This window comes from Lepus europaeus, chromosome 15 (assembly GCF_033115175.1).
Source record: "Lepus europaeus isolate LE1 chromosome 15, mLepTim1.pri, whole genome shotgun sequence".
In the NCBI taxonomy this organism is placed as follows: domain Eukaryota; kingdom Metazoa; phylum Chordata; class Mammalia; order Lagomorpha; family Leporidae; genus Lepus; species Lepus europaeus.
In genome coordinates this window covers 90983285-91009307 of record NC_084841.1, presented here as the reverse complement: position 1 = coordinate 91009307, position 26023 = coordinate 90983285, and the positions used below count along the sequence as shown (strand labels likewise).

The following is a 26023-nucleotide window of genomic DNA, read 5'->3' as shown; positions in this document are numbered from 1 at the left end:
TACAGCGAGAGGAAGACACACACACACACACACACAGCCTCTTGCACAGTATCTCACCCGATCTACCCGTTATTCCTGTTAAAAGTTAGTAGCATCTTCCACTACTGTGACATATAAACCGCACTACTGGTAAGACATATGTGGTTGTCTGGGAGGGAAAATCCTGCTTGCTCAGACCGGACATGTAAGATCTCCCAGAGAGGCCGACAAGCCTACACGAAGACACGGAGCCTGGATTCCAACATCCCCAAGAGCAGTGAGCCGAGGACGTAGGAGGTGGACCACTGGTGAAGCCGTCTGTGATCTCCTAACTGCTCTCCGGCTCTTCTCACTACTGCGGCAGCACCGGGAATGAAAAGAAGGACCCTGAGGCAGCTCTGCCAAGCAGGTGAGCTTAGCAGCACGGGGGTCCGTGCCTTCTCTGTGACGTGCCCAGCGGCTCAGCTCCTGGCTGTGTGCTCACACGGGATCCGCAGCCCTCCAAAGTGGGTTTTAGCGTCCTCTGTCCATCGAGAGCACCACGCATTCTGCTTTCCTCATGTTGAGTGCCTTCAGGGTGTCGTGAGCTAAGCTGTCCCCTGAGCCACTGCATTCCACGTGAGTGCTGGTTCAAGTCCCAGCTACGCTGCTTCCAATCCAGCTCCCTGCTGGTGTGCCTGGAAAGACAGCACATGATGGCCCAGGTGCACGGGCCCCTGCCACATGACTCGGATGGGGTTCCAACATCCTGGCTTTGGCCTGACCCAGCCCAGCTCCAGCTGTTGCAGATGTTTTGGGAGTGAACCTGTAGATGGAAGATCTCTCTGTGCCTTTCCATTTCTCTGTCACTCTGCCTTTCAAATAAATAGAACTTTACAAAAAACGAGGGTCTTCAAAAAGCTCATGGAAAATACATATTATGAGAAAATGATCCAAGGATTTCAAGATTTTTTTTTGCAACAAAATAAACTAACTTTTTAATTCCATTTTTTTTTTTTTTTTTGGACAGGCAGAGTTAGAGAGAGAGAGAGAGAGAGAGAGAGAGAGAAAGATTTTCCTTTTTCCGTTGGTTCACCCCCTAAATGGCCACTATGGCCGGCATGTTGCGGCCGGTGCGCTGCGCTGATCTGAAGCCAGGAGCCAGGTGCCTCCTCCTGGTCTCCCATGCGGGTGCAGGGCCCAAGGATCTGGGCCATCCTCCACTGCACAGAGCAGAGAGCTGGACTGGAAAAGGAGCAACCAGGACAGAATCCGGCGCCCCAACTGGCACTAGAACCCGGGGTGCCGGTGCTGCAGGCGGAGGATTAGCCTAGTGAGCCGCAGCGCTGGCCTAATTCCATTTTTCTATGAACTTTTTGAAGTACCTTCATATCACGTCTTCTTTACCACATAACCATCTTTAGATTTTAAAAAAATCTGTAAGAAAATGGTTATCTGACAAAGAATAGACTGTTTCCCTAAATGTTTAGGCAAAGCCACAACCACAACATACAAAGTGAAATACAACCTGCAACAAAGCAGATTACCGTGGAAGTATAGTCACTACACACAGATCAGAGATCCGTCTTTCCTGTTTCTGTGCAGACACGGCTCTAGCCACATATTCACTCTTCCCTGGGGGATTTTCAGTGTATTCTTGTAAGCAAAAACAGGGAACAAGACACAATTCTGACATAAAAATTATTTGAGGATCTAAAATGTAATTTTACAAAAAAATAAATATGACATGATCTAATTATTTATTTATAGCCCTGGAAAGGTAAAATAAATATACAACCATTGTAAGAATTAATCAAAAGCATAAACATTCTTTCTTTATTATTATTTATTTGAAAAACAGTTACAGGGAGAGGTTGAGACAGAGAGACAGGTCTTCCATCCGCTGGTTCACTCCCCAGATGGCTGCAACGGCCAGAGGTGTGCCAATTTGCAGCCAACAGCCAGGAGCTTCTTCCAGGTCTCCCATGTGGATACAGGGGCCCAAGAACTTGGGCCATCTTCTACTGCCTTCCCAGGCCATAGCAGAGAGCTGGATGGGAAGAGGAGCAGCTGGGACTAGAACCAGCGCCCACATGGGATGCTGGTGCTTCAGGCCAGGGCTTTGACCCACTGCGCCACAGCATCAGCCCCGTAAACATTCTTTCAAAAATTAAATATATTTCTTTATTCGTTGTGTGTCTTTTTTCTGTTAATCCAATTCTTGTTACATAACTTCTATATTTTGCTAATAAATATTAACTTATAAGCATATGTTTTTTGAAGTTAAATGTGCTAACTTTCTTGATATCATGTGCTCTCTATACTATTCAGATTATTTTGAAAATCTGTACAGAATACTGTGACTTTATTTCATTTCAGCCATCTTTCAAGTGAGAAGGATATTCACGTATTTTTATGTGTATGAATCCATCAGATTCACACGTTTTCTGTAGGCGAGGCAGCGATGCCTAATTGGCACATCAGGTGAGTCGTCAGAGCTACCGCACAGCTCAGACGCCGACCCGGGTTCAGCTGCTTTTCTGTTTCTCCCAGACATCGCCAGCAGACATGGCTGACAGCCCAGTGAGTAAAACGCTCTTGATTAACACTTTAATTCCAACTAGTACTGAACTAAGCTCACAAAATGCCAGGCCTGTGCTGGCGTATTCTGCTGAGAAGTTAAGGACGTAGTTTATCTCCTGGATCTCTTAGCTACCCCATCAGTATTAGCGCCCAACTGAAATAACTGACACAGACTAAGCGGGAAGGGTGAACAGATCCAGCTTCTTGGTGCTGTTCTTGCAAGTGAAGGACCCTTATGGGGGAGAGGGACAAGAAACTAGGCCTGGGCAGATATCAGGGGCTTCTTAAGAGGTTAGATGTTCCCCAGAGTCCAGCGGGCAGGACGTTCTCTGGGAAGGAAAAGTCAATCCCCTTCAGAGAACCTCTAGGCATGCCCAGAGCAGAGCTGCCACTCTCCTCAGCACTCTCCTCAGCACGTTCCCTCAGCACTCTCCTCAGCACGTTCCCTCAGCACTCTCCTCAGCACTCTCCTCAGCATTCTCCTCAGCTGGTTCCCTCAGCACTCTCCTCAGCACTCTCCTCAGCATTCTCCTCAGCTGGTTCCCTCAGCACTCTCCTCAGCACTCTCCTCAGCATTCTCCTCAGCTGGTTCCCTCAGCACTCTCCTCAGCATGCTAATTGTCCCTCCGAACCAGCCAATCCCGTGTTGCCACTGCATTCCATATGCTAATGGTCCCTCTGAACTGACCAATCCTATGCATGCACATTAGGAATATGCTAATTCGTTGCCTATATAACCTGTGTGAAACTGCCGCTCAGGGCTCCTCACTGCCTGAGGTGGGGGCCCGTTTGCGCAAACGTTCAATAAAAACCTCGTGCTTTTTGCATCAACTGGTCTGGATCTTTGGGCGTCCTCCCGAGCAAGTGGGCATCTCTGCAACTGAGAGGTCCAACACAAGATGACCCAGGGCTCCGGCTGCTTCTCCTGACGTGGACCGAGTCTGAGTGTCCACACTGGTCCCCGACACGCAGGCCTCCATGGGCGGGGGAGGCTGCCCCTCTGCTGTCACTGGACCTCATAAGGAATGGCCTATGTCTAAGACACCCTAGACTATTATTTCTTACTTAAACGTTTTAGTTGTTTATGGAATGTTATTCAAACCATGCAGCCTAGTAAACTATAAAAGTTTGAATAACGTTCCATAAACCACTGTAACGACTCAATCGGATGGAGTGAACTAGGAGACCGGGCCTCTCTTTGCCTGTCTTTCTGTTTCTTGAATAACAAAGAATTGCCGGATGGTGCAGCAGGTTAAGCTCCTCCTGGGGACACCACACATCTTACACGCGAATGCCGACGTCTGAATTTCACCTTTGCCTCAGATCCAGCTCCCCGATAAAGTGCGTGGGAGCAGCGGAAGATGAACCAAGTACTTGGGTCCCTGAGATCCACGTGGGAGACCTGAATTGAGTTCTCATCTCCTGGCTTTGGCCTGGCCCAGCCCTGGCTATTGTGGCCATTTGGGAAGTGAACCAACAGACGGAAGATCTCTAGCCTTCCCTCTCTCTCTGTCATTCTGGCTTTCAATTACATAAATAAGTAAATCTCTTTCTAAAAAGTAAGTTTGAGTATGAAAATAAATAGGTGAGATTTGTAATGTGCGTTAGGGTATCAGGTTGACTCACTTAAAAAGAAAGTGAAACAGTGACTTTAAAATCCACCTTAGCTTATTAAAGAAAGCAGACGCATCGCTCTCCCTCCTCCTCCTGAGGAGATGCCCACACTTCAGGTGGACTTGTTTGAGCTGGGAGTGCTGCAAACAGGTCCTTCAATTCACTTCATCAGAGCCCCTGATGTGCCGGGTGCTTTCTGCCGATTCGGCAGTCCTCCTCTCAAACTTCCCCCGGCGACAGCCACATGGTAGAGGACACTGGCCCAAGGGCTTGGTCTCGCGGCATAACTGCCTGGCTGTGAGGACTCCACGTTCCTCAGAGATGAAGTGAACTCCTGTTCTGGGGGTGTTACCTATACAAGTGAAATCCAAACTGGCGGTCCCTCAGCTCACTCCTGCACCGTGCAAGGCGGTCTCGCTACAGTACTATAGTATTATACTACAGTATTATAGATAATACGGAAACTGCTATCACCCCACAAGTCTATTCCGAAACTGAAGCTTACTAATTTCAACAATGCTACCAGTGTACGTCAGTGAGAACCCAAATCACACACCAGTTATTTCTCCCTACCTAAAACACGCATTTTGGAACACATATCTTAAGTAGATACATGCACACAGTATTTGCTAAGAAAGATTCAAGTAGGAAGATATTTATCGACGTTGAAGGTATTTGTAAAGTCCGAGATCACTTATGAAACGGAAAAATGACAGCAGGCAGCCGAGTCACATGGGCAGGTGCTGCGACATAGGAGGAGCCTCTCACATGCTCCAGAGGGTGCTGACCATGTGGACAGTGGGTGTCACCCGGCCGCAGCCCTTCGCAGGGATGAGCAGCTGGGGCGGCCAGCACTGCCCACCTCTCTGCTCTGAGGTCCCAGGCCTGCTTTTCCTGTGGCTGCCGCTTCATTTCTCCCTCTTTCGGAGCAACCCCCCTTGAAAGAGCTGGCCACACTCACTGCATCCCACTCCCCTCTTCCCCAGCTTATCCTGGGTGAGACTTAGAAAGCATTCACCTGCGTGCAGCAGGGGCTCACCTGCACATAGTAGGTGCTGACCTGCACATAGTAGGCACCCACTTGCACACAGGATGCTCACCTGCACGTAGCAGGTGCTGACTTGCACACTGGGCATTCACCTGCACATAGTAGGCGCTGACCTGCACACAGGAGGCGCTCACTTGCACACAGGATGCTCACCTGCACGTAGCAGGTGCTGACTTGCACACTGGGCGCTCACCTGCACATAGTAGGCGCTGACCTGCACACAGGAGGCGCTCACTTGCACACAGGATGCTCACCTGCACGTAGCAGGTGCTGACTTGCACACTAAAGTGCTCACCTGCATGAAGCAGGCTTTCACCTGCACGTAGGAGGCGCTCACTTGCACACACAGCTCACTTGCACACCTGCACAGCACCGGCCACTGCCTGTCCCCACCCCGTGAGTAGCTCCGCAGATCCGCCCTCTCCCTGGGGGCTTCCAGCTTGGCTTTCCTCCTGTCTCCTCCTCCCGAGTTGCCCACGTTACACAGCCCTGGGATCTGGAGCGCCACAGCTGCTCCATCGATGTCCACTCTCCGGGCGCCGCCATCCTGGCTCATCCACAGGCAGCATCTTCAGCCCAAGCCTTGGCCACACAAGTCCAGGCGCCCTATTCAACCATCGCAGTCCTTGACTCGCCACGACGTTCGTCCCTCGCACTCCCATACCAGGGACGGCCGCCCCGCTCTTGCAGCGGGTTTGTCCAGCCGTGCGCCCGAGCTGTGGGTGGCCCGGGCACCCCCTCCTCTGTGGACATCTTTTCCTTGCCACGAGGGCCTCCCGCATGCAGCCGGAACCAAGGCCAGGCCCCCTGACCACGCTCCTGCAGCGGCTGGGTGCCACCTGTCACTCCGCTTGCCTAGGCTGCCCGCACCCTGTCCACATCTTGCCAGTGCCCCAACGACGTACGGGGCCTTCAAGCTCAGCACGTGCGGTCCCTCGAGGCTCCATGGTGCGTCTTTCCTCTGCCACCCAGCACCTAGGGGTTCCCCTTCGCTCGGCTCGCCACAGCGACTTCCCAGACCGGGCCGCCTGGGTTCGGGGGTTCTGGCATTCCATCGCTTTAAGTCCCCTCCACCCCGAGCCCGGGCCTTCCACGTCGGGTGGTAAGAGAGCAGACCACCCGGCGATGAAGGACACAGCGGGGCTCCCAGGAAAAGCGGCGCACCATGCCCCTGCGGTGCCTGACAGCTGGGCCCCACCGTCCTCATCCCAAACACGGCGGGCGAGCCTGGGCCCGCACCTGCACAGGGCCACCGGGATGCGTGCCTGTGACACTTGCATGCGGCCCTGACCGCATGTGGCACGCTGTCGCCGATGGCTTCCCATGCTCCCCCCCCCCCCCCCTCCAGCCTCGGCAGGCACTGCCTCATCTCTCATTCCCACACAGGGCTGACCACTTGCGTTCCTGTAAGCCACGCTCAGATTACAAGATAAATACGCAACATCGGATTATCAGTAGACTTTGCAAACTTGAACTTTGTTGTCTCTTAAAAAAATTTTTTTTTTAAATTAAGGGACTTTGATAAAAACTGTAGTGATTTAGGAAGAATTTTCAATACTCAGATAGTTTCCAAAGAAAAAACTTTGCTTTCAGACTATCTGAAAGACAGCTAAGTGCTGGAATCACACACGTGATTGTCAGCTGCGGTGTCTTGAAGTTTCATAGTGAATGTCTTGACACCTTGCAGAAGCAGCGTGGAAGTGCAAGGAGACCCACTCAGGCAGGAGCCAGTCTCTCTCTATCTCTTTCACACACACACACACACACACACACTGGATTTCCAACAACAGAGCATTTCATCCCACTCTTACGGGAAAGGCAAGGAAAGCGCGCCACCTGCCACCTGCCGCCCCTCCCTCATGGCCACAGGGCTCCGAGCTGAGCAGTGAGCTCGTTCTAATGGTCACGGCCGGAAAAACGATGACCACACCTGCAGGACGGCGCTGTCAGAGCCGGCAGCTGTCAGGAACACGTTTGCAATCTGGGTTCTTTAAAGATGCAAAGTTACCTTTGCGAGAAAATGGAACCGCTTCTGTCCCTTGAGCTTTGACACATCAGCACCCTTCCCCACCTCGGCCATCTGAACCTTGGTGAACACGGTCTGGAGGAACGCTCTTTCCCAAGGCCTCACTTCGTCAGCTCTGTGTGTCAGGCAGACCTGACAGCTCACTGCGTGAACTCCTCTCGGGGGTCCAGCGTTTGCTTCCTCAAATGAGCGACCTGCCTTCTCAGGGGCATCTCAGCAGCTTTCTGGGAGGCAGGAGGGGGTTCCTCCCGGCTCAGGGAACTTGGCCAGACTCCCTTCAGAAACTACCCTGGTCAGGAAAGACCCCAGGCGCACGGTGGGAGGTGCAGACAAGAGGATGTCCCCGAGGAGCGGGAAGGGGGCCTGTGGACTGTTCCAGCAAACATGGATAACTGGCGGGGCCGGGGCTGCCGCTCACCAAGTGAGTCTACTCGGCAAGTCTGCGCCGGAATCACAGAGCAGTCACGCAGATATTGAGGTGTTTTCAAAATCAAGACCTAACTCCCGGAATAAATACCAGCTCCCCAGAAACACGTCAAGGGGTCTTATCAAGGCACTTCTTGCTTTTCAGCTTTAACTGCTAGATTAAATAATTACTTTTATTTTATGCCTTGCGTCTTTCTCTCCTAAGACATCAAGACTACCGTATTACTCGGAGCTTTGTTTTTGTCCTGGTTGCTCTAGGAATGTCACTCCTATTGCGCCTTCTCTAGTCAGTGACAGCCATGCGGAGGAGGGATGTCTCACTGTTTTCTCTCCTTGCTGCCTTATTGCCCTGTCAAAGCATTAGGTCAGCGGGCTACAGTGCAGTCTTGCTAAAAATAGAACCTGGGGAAAACAGAGCAGATCGGGAGGCCATACCCAGAGGCCACCACTAGATGGCGGGACAGTGTTACCATTTCAATACTGCCATTCTGTCTGCAAACCTAATGCCACTTGGAAACCTGATGCACCGTATTTTCTGCTGTCCCAGAGTTTGGGATTCTGAGACACAGATGACCACCTTGATCTGAAACTAAACTGCTTGGTAGACTTTGTCTCCAATATGTATTTGTGATCTTATGCATGTCGAAGCCTTAACATCTCAGGCCAACATCAACATGTCACCAGTTTACACCAGCGACTAGAGTGAGTGCATCAAGGCAAAAATCACAACAGAACACATGGCGAACACGAACGGAAGTCTACGCAGAGTTTACAATTCGCTGTTTACAAGTGCATGCCACATTAGGCGCAGTTTCAGATTGTTAAATTAGTATCTATTAAGAGATTGCTTTGTGCTTTTATTTAAAAGATGCTAATGTGTTTACTCAGTGAGAAGGCCTAATTTTCTTACCAAAAACAACTTTCTAGTGGTAGAAAGGAGGGAAAAAATGAAGCACTTTCATCCCTTCAGAATATTTTTGGTTGACACAGGAAGCGCCCACTGCATCCATGTTCTGTAAGGAATAGTCAATTCCTAAGAACTTCTCCTTTGTTTAGTGTATATTACTAAATAATTTTGATTGCTATATGCAAGTGGGAAGAAACTCTAGTTGGTCTAAGGAATACTGCTGTTTCTTTCAATAGAATTGTTGGAACCAAAGGCCTCTGCCCGTGTATGAACACTACGAGAACAAATCAACAGCAGCCTGATGCTTTCAATATAAAACTCAGGTCTCTGGGGCTGGCCTTGCGGCACAGCAGTTAAGCTGCTGCCTGCAGTACCAACATCCCATATGGGCGCCAGTTCAAGAGCCAACAACTCCACTTCCAATCCACCTCCTTGCTAATGCACCTGGGAAATCAGCACAAGATGGCCCCAGGTGCTTGGGCCCCTTCACTCATGTGGGAAACCCAGATGAATCTCCTGGCTTCAAAATAAAAGAAAATTAATCTTAAAAAAAAAAAAAAATCTTCCAGGGCCAGTGCTGTGGTGCAGTACCATAAGCTTCCACCTGTGGTGCCAGCATCCCAAATGGATGCCAGTTTGTGCCCCGGCTGCTCCTCTTCCAGTCCAGCTCTCTGCTATGGCCTGGGAAAGCAGTAGAAGATGGCCCAAGTCCTTGGGTCCCTGCACCTGCATGGGAGACCTGGAAGGAGCTCCTGGCTCCTGGCCTCTGATCAGCCCAGCTCTGATCATTGTAGCCATTTGAGGAGTGAACTAGCAGATGGAAGATCTTGCCCTCTGTCTCTCCCTCTATTTGTAACTCTACCTCTCAAATAAATTAATAAAATCTTAAAAAAAGAAAACCTTTCAATTTCTTAGCCTAAAAAGTGAAACTTCCATGTACAACTCTGGGTAAGCGACAGGAGATTTAGGGTACAGATTCATTTTTGGGGTCTTCCAACCAATGCACACTCTCACATCATGACACAGCACCAGCCAACCTGTACTGCCACAGCTCGGTGCCTTCAACCATCGTACTCCAGCACGGCACAGCACCCACCGCGTGCGCTCTCACATCACAGCACCACATTCTGTTCTGCTGGAGCGGCCTGACACTGGCCAGACCCATGAGCACTTCCGCGGTGTTCCCTGCCCCCACCCCAAGCAGCAAGAGTCCTGGCTTAACCCAGCGGCTCTGAGACCCCCACCAGGTGCATGGCAGGGGCCACTCTTCCCTGAGCAGGCATAGAGTTTCTCACACATACCACTCCTTGAGAGAAAGCCATGGCTGTGTCATATTTAAATGGTTTCCTTTCACTAAACTGATACTTTCTTTTGCCTGTCCCTAATCGGTCTCCTACAGCTACTGAAGTTCTTTCATTTCAATAAAAACATCAACGTTTAAGTAGGAACAATGTCACAAACAGACACTAAAGATGGCCTTCCAGAGTGAACTGATTCCACATATAAAATATTAATCACAAGTGTTTATCTCAGAGTCCCGGTTAATTGCTATTCAAACGCAACTGTTAGGAATTTACAAGCTCAGAGATTGTAACGCACTTAAGTCCAGTGTATGGGAAATATTCTTCCATTACAGTGGAAGAGAGGGGCTGTTGGGCAGGGTACTGGGAACAAGAGGGGCGTGTGTGTTCCTTTAGGGGAGCTCCCGCACCGTCCTTTTGCAGTGAGAGCCCCAAGTATGCAGAGTTCAGAACTAGAGCAGCTCATTCTCGAAGGGCCATCTATAAATTCTTTGCTTTTATCTGCTCATTTCATCTGACAGGCTCAATCCTTTTCTGGCTTGGTCCCACCCCGGCATCTCCAAACGAGCCTTGCCTTTCCTCACGCAGAACATAAACACATGCTCACACCCTCCCCAAAGGTCAAGGGCAACAGGAGGCCACCGCCCTGCAGCAGTTACTGGCTGTCCTGAAGCCGAGGCTGGGGGAACTGCTGAGACAAACAGTCTCTTTTGAAGTAGCGTTTCTCCCATCCCCCAGTGGCCTCTCCATCCCGGCCAGCCTGGGTATGTGCTCACTCGCACAAGTCCCAGGCAGCCCCTCCCCAGGGACTCTCAGTCTCCCTTGCCTGGCCCTGGACTACCAGCAGGACTGTGCCTGACCTTGGTGCTACAGTGTACGAACGCTGACACAGGACAGCGCCACCATTCTCCGGACCTGGGTTACTCTGTTCTCCTGGCAGACAGCTACTCTCTGTTAGCATGCTTTATGCCAGAACCACACTGATGGACTGTCCAGCCACTGCAGGAAAACCAGGCTGGGACGCGGGAAGCCATCCGTCACGTCACCAAGGGGAAGACAACATGATCATAGTTCGTTTTTGAAGTTTTACAGTTTGAGTGTTTCAGTATTTCCAAGAGGCATGTTTAGAGAAGCTGGACATACCTAAATGGTGAACGGCAGGAAGAGGTATTTGGGAGGAGACAAAATAGTCTGCTTGTGTAAAAAGGACATGGCAAGACTTAAACATATTCCAAACCTTTCCAAACCTCCGGTCTCTCCTGATGTGTACAAAGACACCAAAGTTCCCAGAGACCCAAAGTAGGAACCTCAGCCCGACCTTGATTCTTCTGGCTCCTTGTCTTCTGCCACCAGTCTGGTGAATTCCGCAAGGCTTCCCACACCACTGTGAACTTGCTTCCTTTCTAACCCTACAGATCTGACCTTGACCAAGCAACAGCCAATCTGCTGATACCCCTGCATCCAGTCTCTGTTTTTTTTTTTTTTTTTTTAAGATTTATTTAGTTCTTTGAAAGGCAGAGTTACAGAGAGGCAGAGGCAGAGAGAGAGAGAGGTCTTCCATCCTCTGGTTCACTCCCCAGATGGCCACAATGGCCAGAGCTGAGTGGATCTGAAGTCAGGAGCTAGGAGCTTCTTCTAGCTTTCCCATGTAGGTGCAGGCGCCCAAGGACTCAGGCCACCTTTTACTGCTTTCTCAGGCCATAGTAGGGAGCTGGATTGGAAGTGGAGCAGACAGGACTTGAACCGGCGCCTGTATGGTAGGCTGACACTGCAGGTTATACCACCTGCATATACCCTGTACATAGTGGGTATACTCGTTTCACCACCGTGCGAGCCCCTGTTCATCTTTTAAATGTCAGTGACTTTGTGGTTCTGGGGTTCGCCCTCTGACCTGCTCAGGCTGCATTTCCCCCTGGGTAATTTAGATGTAACAATGATACGATGACGCCCTTGCCATTCTCAGCTCTAGTCTAGGTCACTGCCTTCGGCTGCCCACCTGTAGGTCCAGCAGCCTAACAGACATCTTTACTGGGGGTTGCACAGAGCCTCACAGCCCCAGTTTTGCAGTCTCTAGCTCAGAAAATGATACTTTCATCTGCCCAGATTAGAACAGAAATCAGGATATTATCCTTGAATTCTTTGGTTCACGCCTCCCCCATTTGTTTCTCTTTCCGCAATCTGTTCATATCACTCTACACCCACTGCCACTGTCATAGCTAAGGCCCCATTTCCTCTCCCTGGACTACTGCAGCCACCACCAACGGTCTCCCTACTTCGAGGCCTGTTCTGCAGCCCTCACTGCACGCTGCAACTAGTGTGAGGGTCTTTTTTCTTTTCTTTTTTTATTTATTTGACAGATAGAGTTGGACAGTGAGAGAGAGACAGAGAGAAAGGTCTTCCTTCCGTTGGTTCACTCCCCAAATGGCTGCTATGGCCGGTGCTGCACCGATCCGAAGCCAAGAGCCAGGTGCTTCCTCCTGGTGGTCTCCCATGCGGGTGCAGGGCCCAAGGACCTGGGCCATCCTCCACTGCACTCCCAGGCCACAGCAGAGAGCTGGACTGGAAGAGGAGCAACCTGGACTAGAACCCGGCGCCCATATGGGATGCCGGTGCCGCAGGTGGAGGATTAACCAAGTGAGCCATGGCGCCAGCCCTGAGGGTCTTTTTTCTAAAAAATGCAAATATGGGGCCTGTGCTGTGGCACTGGCATTCATATGGGTGCCGGCTGGAGTCCCAGCTGCTCCTCTTTCAATCCAGCTCCCAGCTAATAGCCTGGGAAAGCAATGGAGGATGGCCCAAGTGCTTGGGAACCTGTACCCATGTGGGAGATCTGGAAGAAACTCCTGGCTCCTGGCTTCTGCCTGACCCTGGTCATTGCTGCCATTTGGGGAATAAGCCAGCGGATGGAAGAGCTCTCTTTCCTTCTCTCTCTCTCTCTTTCTCCTCCTCTCTCTGTAACTCTTTCAAATAAATAAATGTGTAAAAAAAGAAAATATGAACCTGTGTCTCTCCTTCTTAAACTCCTTCAACAGCTGATACTGCCCTCAAGATCAAGTTCTAACTCTTGACTAACCTACAAATCCCCTTAACGTCCCTCTCCAGCTCATCACCAACTGCGCCCGACCCCATCCCTTTAGCTACGTAGGCTGTTTCCCTCTGGATGTCTGGAAATAGCTTCCCTCTTCTTCGAATGCTCTCCCTACCTCCTTGCCTCCTTTGCCACCGCCCTAATTCATCTCTAGATGACAACTAGGAGTCCACTTACTATTTCAATAATATCCTGACTTTGCCTTCCCCAGCACTGGGTGTGGCGGCCTTCAGATTTGCTTTAAGAGCTTCCTCCACTCCCCGCCATGGAGTATCTTCCCGCTTCAGGTTCAGAACTCCAGCCGGCCCTGCCCTCCACCTTCGGGATGCTGTACTCTCAACACCTGTGCAGAGGTCACTTGGATGCCGCTTTGCTTTTGCTTATACCACTCCCACTTTCCGGATGGCCATGCTTTCGCCTGCCTTGCCAGACAGTTTCTCCAAACCAGGCAGATTCAGCAGCTCTCTTCTGGGTCATCTCAGAACTTCACATTTCACCCTGTCGCATATCTTGCTGTATTATGGTTACTTAAATAACATCTTACCAGCTAAACGGTGAACTTCAAAAAGGTACACAGTATATCAGCTTGTTTTTAGATATCTACCACAGTGCTAGGCACCCAGCAGAACTCAAATATTTATCACCATTAACTCTCTTTCAACTATTCTTACCAAGATGTTGAGAGAGCAGACATGGAAGGAAGGAGAGAAGTTTCACCCTACAACATGTGGAGATGAAAAGGTAGGGTTTAGGGGCTGGTGGTGTAGCGTAGCATAAGCCGCCACCTGCAACACTGGCATCCCATATGAGTGCCGGTTTGAGTCTCGGCTGCCCCACTTCCAATCTACCTCCCTACTAATGCACCTGGGAAAGCAGCAAAAGGTGGCCCAAGTACTCGGGTCCCTGCACACACGTGGGAGACCAGGCCTGGCTGCTGTGGTCTTTGCAGAGTAAACCAGTGGATGAATGATCTCTCTCTTTATCTCTGTCTCCCGCTCTCTCTGTAACTCTACTTTTCAAGTCAATCAGTTTTTAAAAAACCATGAGTTCAGATACCTCGACCCATCTATAGGATAAAAGAATTTGGTTTCCTCCCAACCTACTTCTTTAAAAAGTGCCTTAGACAGCTTCTACTAACTCTCAGATGAACTCTGTTGATTTACTCCCTGATTCCACCCATCTCTGGCAAGAGAATTAAAAGTGTGTGGGAAAAGTAAAATGAGCTGAAGACACATCGTGAATAATAATCAGCTATGAACTCTAAAAGGTAGATTTCACGGTCAAAGTCCAGACTGCCTTGATTTGAACCCCAGCCCTGCCGCTTTCTGACTCCGGGCAAACCACTTCTGTACCGGCTTCCACCGCACGGCGAGAAGGGTGTGATGTGCACGGTACCCTGGGGGTGCTGTGACGACGAAGCGTTTTTACCGACAGTGCGCTGAGAATGAAGCAATGACACAGCAAATACTTACTGTTCGCTTTCATTATCTGACATGGTGATTCCCCAAGACAGAATGTCAGCTCTGAGGAGATCTCTGATTATTCTAGAACACTTAACATCAGTATAGACGAGCTGAGCAAACAAGCTTGTCTCAAAGACTAGAATGTGTCCAAGGCTCTAGTTAAGACTATTTAATTCATTGGGTGAACTCTGGTAAATTACTTATAATTTTATTTTTCCATCTTCATATTTATAAGTACATAGGTCTGTCTTGCAATGACAAATGGATTACCTAACAAATGACTGTGAAGGATTTTAAATATATAAAACTAAAGTGACAGATGAGCTTATAAATACCAAATGTAATGAATTAACCATACAGCGTTATTCCTGTAATGCCTTACAACTCCAGTTATTAACTCTTAGCATTCTTAGTGGTCTCAAAAAATGTTATAAAAGTAAGTATGTATTAAGAATACATTTCATAATCTATATTGGATTGAGTTAGAAAATTGTCAGATTTAAGACACGGATACTACAAAATTAAAAGTGATATATTCCAACTCTAGAAGATTTGGTACAGCCAAATCTTGACGCTCTGCAGCCTGCAGGAACATGGATAGATAGGATGGCTAAACGCCGTCTCTTTCTAGAACCTCATTTCCCTCTTCTCCAGCAGAGCACCTGCCACAGTATAATGGGCTAATCTGCGTCTCCACTCCTTCTCTTTGATAACTGATTGGTGAAGTGGTTAGAGTGATCAATTAATTAATTCACAGTGGCTAAAACACAGGCCGAAGGGCAACAGAACAGTAGCCAGCCTGCATCATCAAGAGTTGGCTGCACAGTAGCGCTAATACCGCAGACGTGGAAACAGCCTCACGCTGCACATCCTCAGACAATCACACAGGAGCTCCTAGACCTTAGCATTCCTTGTCAGTTTCTCTGAGTACCTGAAAGAACCCTGGTGGCACAGGACCTACGGGCATGCCATCTCCTGGGGGAATGTTTCCTAGCACTGGGCTGGGAGCTGCTGCAGCACTCTGCAAAGAATAAAGGAGAAACAAACCTGTATCATTACAGAGAAGGCGCAAAACCAAAGACCACCGATAACAGACCACAGGCAGGAGGCTTCTTCATTCCTGGAGCAAATCCTCACCACCTCCCCCACTCCACAGGTGAACTAAAACACAGCAGTTAGTTGAGTACATGGCTGATGGAGTAGGTTGTTCCCTTTCCTATTTTTTTTAAAGATTTACTTATTTATTTGAACATCAGAGTTAGACAGAGAGAGAATCTTCTATCTGCTGGTTCACTCCCCAGATGGCAGCAATGGCGAGGGCTGCACCAGGATGAAGCCAGGAGCTTCTTCCAGGTCTCCCATGTGAGTGCAGGGACTCAAGCACTTGGGCCGTCTTCTGCTGCTTTCCCAGGCCATCAGCTGGATCAGAAGTGGAGCAGCCGAGATAAGAACAGGCACGCATGTGGCATGCCGGGCCACAGTGCCACAATGCTTGACCCGTTGGTTTTAACAGGTCTCTTACGCTTGGTGAAGTCAAAGAACTTTAATAAGGAGGTACATTTGGATAATATATTAAATGCCAATAGGGAGATGACAAAATGTTAAAGCTCTGTTGTTCAGTGAATGTTTCCCGTTCAGGCTTAGGCATCTGAAATAGCAACATCAACAAGTAACAGATACATGTTTAGGGAAAAGCATAGAGATGGTGGTGATCTGAGGTGTTAAAAATAATTTACAGTATGCTTTTTCTATGTCATAAACACTTATTTTCTGCCTGTTATGCACTTTTTGATGACCAGTGACTGGTAGCCAAAAGGTAACTAGAGAGTGGTGGAGATGGAAAAGTGAATAGGAAATTAAAGAAGAGAAAGAAAATAGATTTGGAGAGATTAGATTCACACAGATTATGAAAAAAAAAAGTAGGACTGAAAATACTGCACCTGTAAATTATTTCATGGACTCTTAGCATTTCAAAAACTTTGAGTTAGACTCTTGGTAATCAAATCAAGATGAAAGATTTAATAGTTACATAGGGTGGTTATATATGACACTGCTCTAGACCCATGAATTTCATACCTCAACCTGATTAGATGTGTCACAAATACTAAGAACAGTCAAAAAGGAACCAGATGGGAATGTAAATGAGTACAGTCATTATGGAAAATAAGTATGGAAGTTTCTCCGAAAGTTAAAAATAGAACAACTGCACAACTCAGCAATCCCACTACCGGGTATGTAGCCAAAGGAAATACAATCAGTCAAAGAGGTATCTGCACTACTACGTTCATTGCAGCACTATCCACCAGTCAAGACTGCAAACAATTTAAGCATCCATCAACCAGCGAGTGGGTGAAGACCACGTGGTATACACACACTTGTGGTATTATTCAGCTCTACACCACTCTTGAAATCGGGGGCCAGCACTGTGGCATTGTGGGTAAAGCTGCTGCCTATGATGCAGGCATCCCATGTGGGTGCCAGTCCCTATTCTGACCACTCTACTTCCCATCCAGCTTCCTGCAAATGGCCTGGGAAAAGCAGTGGAAGACAGTCGAAGTATTGGAGCCTCTGCCGCTCATGTGGGAGACCCACATGAAACTACTTGTTCGTGGATTCAGCTTGGCCCAGCATTGGCCATTGTGGCCAACTGGAGAGTGAGCCAGCAGATGGAAGATTCTCTTTCTCTCTCTCTGTAATTCTGATTTTCAAAATAAATACATCTTAAAAAAGGAAAGGATGAAACCCTGTCATTTGTGATAGGTGAGATAAAGCTGGAGGTCATTGTGTTAGGTGAAGTAAGCCAGATACAGGAAGACAAGGATCATACGATCTCACACAGCTGTAATTTTAAAAAGGTGAACTCTACCAGTTGGGAGGAGACTGGTAGTAACTAAAGCCTGGGGGGAATATGAGGGAGTAGTGGCTGGGGAGGTTGGTCAACAGGTCAACACTGCAGATGGCTAACAGGAATGAGTTCTGGTGTCCACCGCACAATCGCACAACGTAATCTCCAGACAGCGAGAAGGGAAGATGCTGAGCGGTCACACACGGAGAAATAACTTGAGCTGATGTACATGCAGATTCCTCGTCCTTGGTCATTATGCAATGTAGGTATCTGCTAAAACATTTCACTGTACCCCCACAGACAAGGACAATTATTTTGTACTAATCAAAGGGACAAGGGACACGCTGAAGACGGATCCGTTTGAATCTAACAGTGTTGCCATGAAGAACAAACCCGGTGTCCAGTGTCCTCTCTCGTGCCCAATATTCTAGAGACGTTAAAACCAAAGTGTATTTGTAGCACATATTTCCTCACACAGAAATTAGTAAAAATATTATGCATGCTAGTTGTATAGTGCTGATGTGTGTTAGTAACTAAGCTGAGGACTTGGTGTTCCCTGAGAAAGTCTAGATTTAAATGTAGGGACCTGAAACACTGCTTAACTTCTGATAAAACGCTAAACTTCTGGGAAAGCATACAAACGTGAAAGCAGAAACAGCAATTGCTGGGTAATACAGATGAGACGTGTCTATCATCATATTTTAAGAAAATGTGACATTTCATTTGGTGTACAGTAATTGAACACTTATCATTTGCTATTATTGTCCTATTTCACTTTATATAGCAAGACATGGTATTTAAAAATGAAAGAAATTATTTTTTCATATTAACTAAACTTGTGTAAAATTGTGATATACAGTGTTAGAAAAAAATCAATAAGTAAACCTGCTGGTGAAGCAGCGGGTGGAGGCAGGCAGGTGTGGGGCAGAGTGGAGTCAGCCGCCACTCTGGACGCCGCGGGTGGAGGCAGGCAGGTGTGGGGCAGAGTGGAGTCAGTCGCCACTCTGGACGCCGCGGGTGGAGGCAGGCAGGTGTGGGGCAGAGTGGAGTCAGCCGCCACTCTGGACGCCGCGGGTGGAGGCAGGCAGGTGTGGGGCAGAGTGGAGTAAGCCGCCACTCTGGACGCCGCATCCCCAGTCAGAGAGCCTGGTGTGGGTCCTGCTAATTCACTCCCGGGGAGGCAGCAGGTGATGGCCCAAATACTTGTGTCCCTGCCACTCTTGTGGGGACCTGGATGGAGTTTCTGGGTCCTGCTTTTAGTCTGGCCCTGGCTGTTGTGGGCATTTGGGGAGCGAAACAATAGATGGAAGGTTGATCTCTCTCTCTCTCTCTGTCTTTCAAATACATCAATATCTTTTTAGAAACAAGCAGGAAAAATTCTCAGGTAAATATTTGGTTAGTGACTTTTTTTTTTCCTTTTTGGCAGGCCATTGTCTATAATATGCTGGGTTGTTTCCTTCAATGTTCATCATTATATACATTCTCTGTGTTTTTTTTTTCTATTATTTAAACATTATTTTATTTGAATGGCAGAGTTACAAAGAGGCAGAGGCAGAGAGAGAGAGAGAGAGAGAGAGACAGAGACAGAGACAGAGACGGAGACGGAGACAGAGACAGAGAGAGAGAGAGAGAGAGAGGTCTTCCATTCGCTGGTTCACTCCTCAAATGGCTGCAGTGGCCGGAGGTGGGCTGATCTGAAGCCAGGAACCTGGAGCTTCTTCCAACCTCCCACATGAGTGCAGCAACACAAGTACTTGGGCCATCTTCCACTGCTTTCTCAGGCCAAAGCAGAGAGCTGGATAGGAAGTGGAGCAGCGGGACTTGAACTGGCGCCCATATGGGATGCGGCACAGCAGGGGGCAGCTTTACCTGCTACGCCACAGCACCAGCCCCTCCCGCTATTATTTAAAAGAGAAACATGATAAGTAATTCAGATGAATATTTAAGTTAAATCTTTGAAACGTCTTATGATTGTTCATTGTATGCCTTTAAAACTATTTAATAAACTCAATCGAAACATTCAATTTATTCTCTGTGTAGTTGAGAACCCTTTTCAATTCTGCAATACAGCAGTAAACATGATAGGAGACAATAGGCGTATCATAAAGCTAACACGCTTATAATGGGGGAAAGAAAAAAAAAAGAGAAACAACAAGCAAACAAAATATGAGCATATTTATCTGTGATCTAAGGAGGACAAAAAGAGACGGCAACAGAGCATTCTCAGGACAGTAGATAAGGATCACCGTTTTCCAAGGGAGAGTCAATGAGCAACTCCAACGAAAGGGTCAGGTCACAGTCACCACACACTGATTCCCACACAGCCCTGGCGCTGTCCGGTGCCCGGTCCCGCAGGCCAAGATGCTCCAACTTCTCACGGCCTGCGCGGATTCCCTCCCAGTGGCTCAGCCGTCTCGTGGGGATGTTTCTCTCCTCATACTCATACTTTGGACACAGTTAACAGAGGAGTCTTGAAAATCAGGGGTTTTACAGCTGGATGGCGCATGGCGGCGTACAGCACTGTGAGATGGCTCTCTGGGGTGACGGTCAGTTCCAGCCACCGCCCAAAGCACACACAGGCAGTGAACACCCAGGACACAGCACCAGTGCCGGCTTCACTCCATGAGCCACATTTCTGAGTCTTCCATGTGGACGGTTTACTAACAAGCCATCATTCCCCCTTGTAGGATACTGTGTGGGCTCAGCCTGGAGTAACATTTGCTATCCCATGCTGAGCATTAACGAATGGCACTCTGACGATAAGCACTACAAGGACGTACGAACTGGTACTCCAACACTGTTCAAAAGTAGATTTCCCAAACCCCCTAACTTGGTAATTTTCATATGGTAGCAATATAAATAATATAAGCCTAGAAACAGAAAACTAAATAAGAATCAAATTTTTGGTATCAGAACTTTATATGGGAAGGATGAAGTACCAAATTTCTTTGTTTTCATTGCTGGAATTTTTGACACTTGTCTTTCAAGTTTACGCCAAATTCATATGACAAATTTCCCCACGACCTCAGGATCCACAGAAAATCATTAGGCCTAATTCAAAGAGTATATATTATCCATCTATATTTTTTTTTTTTTTAAGATTTATCTATCTATCTGAAAGTCAGAGTTACAGAGAAAAAGAGGGAGAAAGTGGGCAAGAGATCTTCCATCTGCTGGTGCACTCCCCAGATGGCCACAACAGGGCCAGGCTGAAGCCAGGTGTGAGGAGCTTCTTCCAAGTCTCCCAAGTGGGTAGTTGAGTAGTTGAGGCCCAAGTATTTGAGCCATCCTCCGCCACGCTTCTCAAGCAATTCCCAGAGAGCTGGATTAGAAGTGGAGCAGCCAGGACACACACAGGCACCCATAAAGGGATGGCAGAGCAGCTCAACCCACCATTCCATGATGTCAACCCCTTCATTTATACTGTTTCCAAGCAAAATTCAGGTGTTGCTAATGCAACATAGCTAAAAGTTGGGGCCTTTATAGGGTGACTAGACCATGGGAGGGGTGTCCTCTGTGAATGGGATTTGGTGTCCCCATTACACAGCTGTCCAGAAGCAGTTCCTCTGCCTTGCCATTCTGTCTTCTGCCATGTGAGAATGCAAGAGAGGCCCTCATTTGCCCCCAGGTGCTGGTGCCCTGATCTTATATTGCTGCACCTGCTGAACTGTATGAAATAAAGCTCAGGTACTCTGCTACAGGAGCACACAACAGACTATGACGTAAGCCACAGGTAGGCTTTGCTTTGTTTGGTTAATTTAATTTTTGAGAAACATTTAAAATGGTGATAGTAGGACTGTTGCCTTGGCAACTTTAATGCAAAGCCAAGTTAAATATTTTGGCTATTGGTAGAAGATGTATTCTTTATCATACTAAGAAGTCTTCCTGTGCCTGGTACAGAAAAAAAACCACCCAATTTTCAAAGAAGCCAAGAACAAGTAGAGCCGCCTTTTGCCTTTTTACCTCTGACTGGTATTGGTGGTGTTTCTCTGTGGAAGCGTGATGTAGCTAATCATCTGCTAGTGGTTTTCTAAACGGAAATCATTATTGTATTTCTCAGATTACATCATGCTTGGTTACCATGGCTTATCCTTCTAAGAGGCTACTCAATTATATTGGCTAATATTTTATTTAGGACTTTTGCATCTATATTCTAGGTGAGACAAGTCCAGAACGTTCCTTGCTGTTTCACATTTTTCCAACTTGATAATCACGATTATTCTGCCTTTTCAGAATGAACTCATGGCAAATTTTTTTTAGAATGCTCTGAAGAAGGTTAGGTAATAAAGTGTTTGTCTAATCACTGAGAGTTAAAATATGCAGTAGTAAAACCTCCTGAACACCAAAGCAATTTTGCAAAGAATTATGGTCATTATTCCTTTAATATTTTCTACTTCTATCTCCTTCAACTTTGTTCATTTAAATCTTTCCAGAGCATTTCATTGAGATATGTGGCTTCCTGCATACAGCTCCCACTGCCACACATTTCACAACCGTGCCCTGTAGCAGCTGTGAGACACACTGCCAGTGGGCCGTGAAGACCTGAGTTCCTTCTTCCATACAAAAGAACCCAATCAGGGCATGGCGTCTCGTGTCCCTCGCCCTTCCTTGTCCCCACCACGACTGGAACACAGTCTAGCGCGATGTGAGCAGCTGAGGCGTGGGCCATTTTTAGGTTTTGGTGTGAGGGTTTGGAACGCTTTCTGTGTATGCTCTTTCCTCTTCTCATGATCTGGAAGCCACATGTTTGAGAAGCCTGTGCCATGCACAGCACCCACTTGCCCCGGTCCTGGATCACTGTGGAGCCATCTGCCTGCCGCCAGCCCCACTTGTTCCCGCCTCTCTCCTACACTGAGCAGCCACTCTCAGTCTAGTCTTTGCCAAAAACTAGTCCGTTAAGTCACTTGTTTTCTGTTTTAATATTGTGTTAGCTTTTAAAAACAAATCATGTCCATGTTCCTGTCATTTTAATGTTTTAGTATTTTCAAACTTCTTAAATTAGCCGCTTTTTTTTTTTTTCTTAAATAAAGACTATAGAACTATGAATGTGGCTCTGGATTCACATTTGGTTGCACCTGCAGTTTGATGTTGGTACTCACTTTTTTTTTTTTTTTATTTAAGAGGCAGACAGATAGACGAAGAGGGAGGGACACAGAAAGAAAACGGGAGGGGGCACCCCACAGTAGGTTCACTCCCCAGATGCCCTCAGTGGTGAGAACCATGGGTGGCAGGAACCGAACCAGTTAGGCCATTACTGTCGCCCACAGGATCTGAATTAGCAAGGAGCAGGAACTGGAAGCTGGAGAACTAAACCCAGGTACTCGGACGTGAGATGCAGACATCTTAGCCAGTGTCTCACATCTTTTTCTTAAATCCTCTAATGAGTATAATTTTTATTTGCCAGTTATTGGCTATAACTGGAAATCAAAATTACGTTGATTAAAGATGATTTAGTGGAAAAATGACAATACCAGTACCTAACTTTGCAGATGTAACCAAAGATAAACTTTAATCACCAAATGGTTGGAGGTTTTATTTTTGATTTTTCATTTTAGTTTCCTAACTATGGACAGGTAGAATCTATTATAAAATCTCTGTATTTAAGAATTTGTTGAATAACTTTTTTGGTCCAACCAATGATCAATTTTTATAATTTCTCACAGTTTCATAATCAAACATGCATTGTTTTGCGTGTAGTTTTGTTCATTGGCTTAACACTTCACATCGTCTCTGATTTCTGTCCTTTGCTCTCAAATATATAAAATATGTTTGCACGGTGTTTGTCTCATACACCTTACCTGCTATCCTTAGCACAAACTTTGGGAAACTCTTGGGCAGCTGCTGTGGATCCTACCCTTTCATCAAGTGACTTTCCTCTCTGCCTTAAGCCTGCTGTGTCTGAAGCTAAAGTGCAGAGCTGCGTTTTCCTTTAACTGTGTTCCTATAATAAACCGTCTCCTGCCCAGTTATTTTCCAAACTCATGCTACACTCCAGCTAACAGTTACATCTGTCAGCAGAAAAGTCCTCTAACATGCATTTAGTGAGGCTTCTTTCAAATCAGGGAAAAATTTTTTGTTTGTCTTAAGTTTTTAAAGGTATTGCAGCTGAGACAAACCCTAGTGCTTACCTTCCTTCCCCTGTTCCATGGGGCCCTCTTTCCACTTCAAAGCCTCTGACAAACACCTGGCGTTTAAGGCACAGCCTTCTCATTTTTGTCATTTCTGATGACTTCTGACCTCTAAAGGCCATCTGGTAGCCATACGTCCAGCATCAAAAATAAAGAACTCCGGGGCTGGCGCTGTGGCGCAGCGGGTTAACTCCTTGGCCTGAAGCGCCGGCATCCCATACGGGCCCCGGTTCTAGTCCCGGCTGCTCCTCTTCCCATCCAGCTCTCTGCTATGGCCTGGGAAAGCAGCAGAAGTTGGCCCAAGTCCTTGGGTCTCTGCACCCCCATGGGAGACCCAGAAGGAGCTCCTGGCTCCTGGCTTCGGATCAGCACAGCTCCAGTCGCTGCGGCCAATGGGGGAGTGAACCAGTGAATGGAAGACCTCTCTCTCTCTGCCTCTTTTACTCTCTCTGTGTAACTCTTTCAAATAAATAAATAAATCTTTTTTTTAAAAAAAGAAAGTAACTTGAGCAGAAACACTACTGCCTAGATTTAGAAGATGTTACTTTTTCCTTATACAAGGGGTAACATGAAAGTTATCTGATAATAAATGAAAACACTAGTTTGCATTAGTTCCAAACGGGCAAGGGGAGCCAAGCCACTGAGGCAGCCTCTCACTCAGCTTTGTTAACACTGAGTCGGCTCACTTCGGTTTGTCTCTGGGCACTACACTACTGACTTGGGGCCACACAACAAAGCAAAGCACTGTCACACATCAGCACAGACAACCGCACAGACCCGGGGAGACCTGCAAAGGGTGCTTCTACACCAGCATAATGTGTTAGAAGATGACCTAAAAACTGCCTTCGCCAGATCTCAAGGAGACACAGAACGCACGTAAGTGCAGCAGAACAAACAGCAGTAACGGGCGCTTTCTGAAAGAACCGAGAAGCAAAGTAGAAAACAGAACAAACCAAAACTATATGTTGTAGACTCGCTTATAAGAAACAAAACAAAGTCTTCCGGGACGGTGGTTGAGACCCACAGGGCCAAGCCTCGTGACCTCCAGGCCAGTGCTCTGATGGCCACTGTGGCTCACACAGGAATCTGCATGAGATACTGCCGGCATGGAAAGACGCGCCTACTGCTTCAACAGAGTGTTAGTGCGGCTTTCCTGCCTTCCTTCCTGCCTGCCTTCCTCCCTCCCTCCCTCCCTTTTTCTTTTTTTCTTTTTTTTTTTTTTTAACAGGCAGAATGGACAGTGAGAAAGAGAGAGAGAAAGGTCTTCCTTTACCGTTGGTTCACCCTCCAATGGCCGCTGCGGCCTGGCCTCCCATGGGGTGCAGGGCCCAAGCACTTGGGCCATCCTCCACTGCACTCCCTGGCCACAGCAGAGAGCTGGCCTGGAAGAGGGGCAACCAGGACAGAATCTGGCGCCCTGACCGGGACTAGAACTCGGTGTGCTGGCGCTGCAGGTGGAAGATTAGCCTAGTGAGCGGAAGCGTTGGCCCCTTCCTTCCTTTTAGAAATAAACATATCAAAAATTCTATTTACAAATGAGTGATGCCCCATGCAGGAAGTCACTCAGGGCCTAAAATACCTGAGCTGCCACCTCTTTTGCAAATAAATGCCTTCAGATACCATACTGAATTCTTTGGATATTCACAAGGCAAAAAACCTTCACCCTCAAAAAGTTCACTTACTTTTTGGAGAGAAGAAGGCAAAATTCATTTGTTCAGGTGTTACAAAAACAGTGAGTAATGAGGGTGGAAAAAAGAGTTGTGAGTTAAACTTTGAATTTTGATTTTCAATTAAAATATTTGAATATGATAGTTTTCCAAAAAACAGCTTTGAATGGAACTTCAAAACTTTGAGGTTTTTAAAGTGACAAAATGACTGAGATGTTTTAGGTTTTTACATGTTTTAAATCAATCATTCAACTCTAACTTTCATTCATTAGTACATTTTTTAAATCCAACAACTATTTACACCTACTACATGAGGGGCTTCAAAAATTTATGAAAACTTCAGATCACCTTTTGAAATTTTTTTTTATTTACTTGAAAAGCAGAGAGAGAGAGAGAGATAAGTAGGTAGGTAGGTAGAGACAGATCTGGGCCACTGTTTCACTTCCCAAATGCTCACAACAATTGCCATCTGGCCATGCCGCAGCTGGGATCCAGGAACTCAATCTGGGTTTCCCACATGGGTGGCAAGAACCCCCCTACTTGAGTCACCATCTGCTTTTCCCCGGTGTACATGAACAGGAGCCGGAATCAGAAGCAGAGCAGTGACTTGAACCAGCCACTCACACAGGACAAGCATTAGGTGTAGCGGTTACGACGCCGCTTGGGACACTGGGGCTATGACTGAGAGACGGGTACTGTGCTGAGCAGACCTTGCTCTTGTGTTCCGGAGTTTGTAATCTTAGAGAAGGAGACAGGATAATCACACACGTAATCACTGACCAACACGATAAACGTTAAAGAGGGGACAGGAAAGATGGACTTCGAGGGCCTTAGAACATTCCCTAGAAGTAGCATTAAAACTGGAACCTGAAGAAAGAACTGGGGACAAGGAGGTGAAAAAGCATCAGAAAGGGGAACAACTGAAGTAAAGTACTGCAAATTACAAGAACTAAAAAGCCAAGATCAGAG

At 47.4% G+C, this 26023-nt stretch overlaps 1 protein-coding gene across 2 annotated transcripts in view; it reads right to left on the bottom strand.

The window, feature by feature from the left end:
* Positions 1-26023, bottom strand: part of SSBP2 (single stranded DNA binding protein 2) — a 309712-nt gene that overhangs the window by 63362 nt on the left and 220327 nt on the right. Inside the window, exon 5 of one of the 2 annotated variants that reach the window (XM_062212479.1) lies at positions 15346-15435. The exons of the other annotated variant lie outside the window; for it this stretch is intronic. Within the exon in view, the coding sequence (XP_062068463.1) occupies positions 15346-15435 (90 nt within the window). The remainder of the gene's footprint in view (positions 1-15345; positions 15436-26023) is intronic. 2 annotated transcript variants of the gene reach the window in all.